The 3,194-nt window shown below is 48.8% G+C and overlaps 1 protein-coding gene across 1 annotated transcript in view; it reads left to right on the top strand.

The window, feature by feature from the left end:
- The window catches only part of ythdc1 (YTH N6-methyladenosine RNA binding protein C1), a gene marked incomplete at both ends in the record, with an annotated part of 8,906 nt that overhangs the window by 2,007 nt on the left and 3,705 nt on the right, over positions 1 to 3,194 (top strand). The window contains 4 exon segments of the mRNA XM_014033019.1: positions 123 to 240; positions 317 to 401; positions 508 to 662; positions 2,562 to 2,641. Coding sequence (XP_013888473.1) covers positions 123 to 240; positions 317 to 401; positions 508 to 662; positions 2,562 to 2,641 — 438 coding nt within the window.

Here is a 3,194-nt window from a genome sequence, read left to right as displayed (position 1 = left end):
TACTCACATGTTTCTCACATTTCTGTTTGTTTGTTTACTCTTCAGGTTTCTGTTGTTTGTTTGTTTACTCACATGTTTCTGTTGTTTGTTTACTCACATGTTTCTGTTTGTTTACTCTTCAGGTTTCGCTCGTTTAGCCTCAGAGTCCTATCATGGCGGCTCTCCAATCCACTGGGTTCTTCCTGCTGGCATGAACGCCAAGATGTTGGGAGGAGTCTTTAAGATCGACTGGCTGTGCAGGTGAGCTCTGCTTCCTGTCAGATGATGTTTTCAGCATCAAAACAGGAAGGAGTAAAAAGTCTTGTCTTATCTTCAGGAGGGAGCTTCCTTTCATCAAGACGGCCCACCTGTCCAACCCCTGGAACGACAGCAAGCCAGTGAAAATCGGACGAGATGGCCAGGTGAGCTGAAGGTCACCTGGTCTGTTAGAGGAGCTTGATTTAAGGAGGTTTGTGGTTCTGCTGTTGGCTGAACTTCTGACTTCTTCTGTTTGCATGGTTTGTTCAGGAGATCCAGCCGGATATCGGAGCTAAACTCTGTGCCCTGTTCCCATTGGACGAGAGCGTGGACGTTCACCAGGTGGCTCGTCGCATTCGTCACAAGCGCGGGACGCCGTCAGAGCCGCGGCCCCGAGGCCGACCACCCCTGCGTGAACCGGGAAGGTTAGCCAATCATCAAGCTCCTTCGCCTGCTTCCTGTTCTTCTTCTACCGCTGTGACCACGGCGCCACCTGCTGCCGGACAAAGGAGACGGCTGCTGCCGTTAGCCGGCGGCTAGCTTCCTGAGGCCGGGTCTCTGGTTGTTGTTGTTTCCTGCAGTCCCCACCGGAGCCAGGACCCGCTCTGCGTCACGGTGAAATCTGAGTCAGGCAGGAAGTAGAAACGCTGATCAGTCCATGTTAGCAACAACAGAGTCGTTCAGCTTTAAGGTTTAACTTCAGCTCTTTCTCTAGTTTTCCTTTCTTCGGTTGTTTTTGTCATCCAGACAGCCGAGGAAGAAGAAGTTACCTTTCATCTTGTTAAATGTCTTTAAAGCTGTTTGTCTTTCAGGATTCTGGTGCTTCACACGTTGTAAAATGAAAGTGTGGCGTGTAGTCTGAACGGACTGTGGCTGAACCTTTCAGAGTAAAAGCAGAAAAGATGAAGGCTGGACTGATGGAGGAGGGGGTGAGGGGGGTTCAGAGAGGTTTCAGGTGTTTGATTGGGGGCGGGGCATCAGGACTGCTGAATTGGGGCGTATCTTCCTGGCTTTCTGTAAGGTAAATTACAGAGATGAAGGACTGGACTAAGAGTGATGCTGAGCCCCCTCCGCCACATGGAAGGACTGTTTTGTCCCCCTCCTCCCTGATGCACTCACACACTGAATGGGACTGGTGTTAGTGGAGTGTGTGTGTGTGTATCACTCATGGACTCGATCTGACCGTGTGTGGATCAAACAACGGACAGTTTCTGTTTTCAGGACTGCTGTATGGAGAGGGCGGGGCTGTGCTGAGAGGGGCAGGGCGTTGTGTTTGATTGACAGGACTGCACCATCATCATCACCATCCCCCCCCCACACACACACAGAAATAAGAGGGTTGTAAAAGCCTTTAAACGGACTGATGAGGAGACAAACTGTTTGTTAGGAAGTGTTGCCCCTCCCTCATAACAACACAAGCGGTAGGTTGTCCCTGCCACAGGCTCCTCCTCCTTCTTCTCTTTATACTCCTGTGTGTGCGAGTGTGTCTGAAATACACCCAGTCAGAACCTGAACCTGAACCCGAACCTGGATCAGAGGGCTGTGGAACCGCTCACGCCTCTGATCCAGAGCTCACAGCAGGACCAGCAGGAGGACCAGGTTAGGACTGGACCAGTGGGACCAGTAAGTGGACCGGTATGAGAGCAGGTGTCTGTGTGAAGCAGGTAACTCCAGGTTCTCCTCTCTCCTGGGTGTATGTCCACAGCAACAGATCCTGGACACCTGAGCTGTGGTGCAGACAGGTGTTGAGACGGAGCAGTTCCACCTTCAGTCCTGAACATGTCTGAACCATCTCCTCAGACTGGGATGTGCTTTAATCTGGACCTTCTCTGCTCCACTCACATCCATACATTTTACTTTGTTACTTATACCTAAAGGTACTTTTGTAGTACAAAACATACATATCTCACACACACACACACACACACACACACACACACACACACACACACACACACACACACAATTAACATATCACTAAAAACAACCATTCACATAAAATAGTGCTTGAGGCTCCACATGTCAAATTCAGATCCAACCAGGACAGAAAAGAGAAATAAACTAAAAATACTTCATATAAATATAATACATGATGACATCATTACAGAAAGGTTGTTCTTAGTCACTTCCACCTGGACCACAAGTCTTTAGTCATAAACCTGTTGTGTCAGGTTTGGATTAGTTAAACCAGGTAATAACAGTGATTTTTTTAAAGCTGTCATTTCCTGTTTGTAGTTGTGTGTGAGGTTGTGTGTGTGTGTTAACAGATGTGTGTACAGGTGTGTGTGTGTGTGTACGTCTCACCTGTGTGTGTGTTTATGTAGGCGTCGACCTGAAGAGTTTGACCTCCACGGCAGGAAGAGGCCACGTACAGATGGTCCACCAGACTTCAGCCAGCGAGCAGGTGCTTCATCTGGAGGTTTTACTTAAAACTGCCCTTTCCTCCAAACACACAGGTTTTACCTGCTGATGGACCGTGAAGCAGGATTTTTGTCTTATCGACTTTATTTCCAGTCTGTTACCATGGTAGCACAATGCTAGAACCCTTACATAGTCCAGATCAAAACCTTTTCCCTAATCTAGACTATGTAAATTTTCTGGGATTAGATATTTAAAAAAATTGTTAATAAAACAGAAGATTTAAAATTTATTTCATCCATCCATCTTCCTCTTATCTGGCTGGGGTCAGGTCTCGGGGGCAGCAGCCTCAGCAGAGACCCAGACCTCCCTCTCTCCAGACACTTGGACCAGCTCCTCTGGGGGAATCCCAAGGTGTTCCCAGACCAGCTGAGAAACATAGTCCCTCCAGCGTGTCCTGGGTCTTCCTCTGGGTCTCCTCCCAGTGGGACGTGTCCAGAACACCTCACCAGGAGGCATCCTAACCAAATGAACCACCTCAACTGGCTCCTCTGGACGTGGAGGAGCAGCGGCTCTACTCTGAGTCCCTCCTGTATGAC

This window comes from Austrofundulus limnaeus, unplaced genomic scaffold (assembly GCF_001266775.1).
Source record: "Austrofundulus limnaeus strain Quisiro unplaced genomic scaffold, Austrofundulus_limnaeus-1.0 Scaffold1600, whole genome shotgun sequence".
Taxonomy (NCBI): domain Eukaryota; kingdom Metazoa; phylum Chordata; class Actinopteri; order Cyprinodontiformes; family Rivulidae; genus Austrofundulus; species Austrofundulus limnaeus.
The sequence above is the reverse complement of the archived record's forward strand: the minus strand, read 5'-3'. Positions and strand labels throughout refer to the sequence as shown.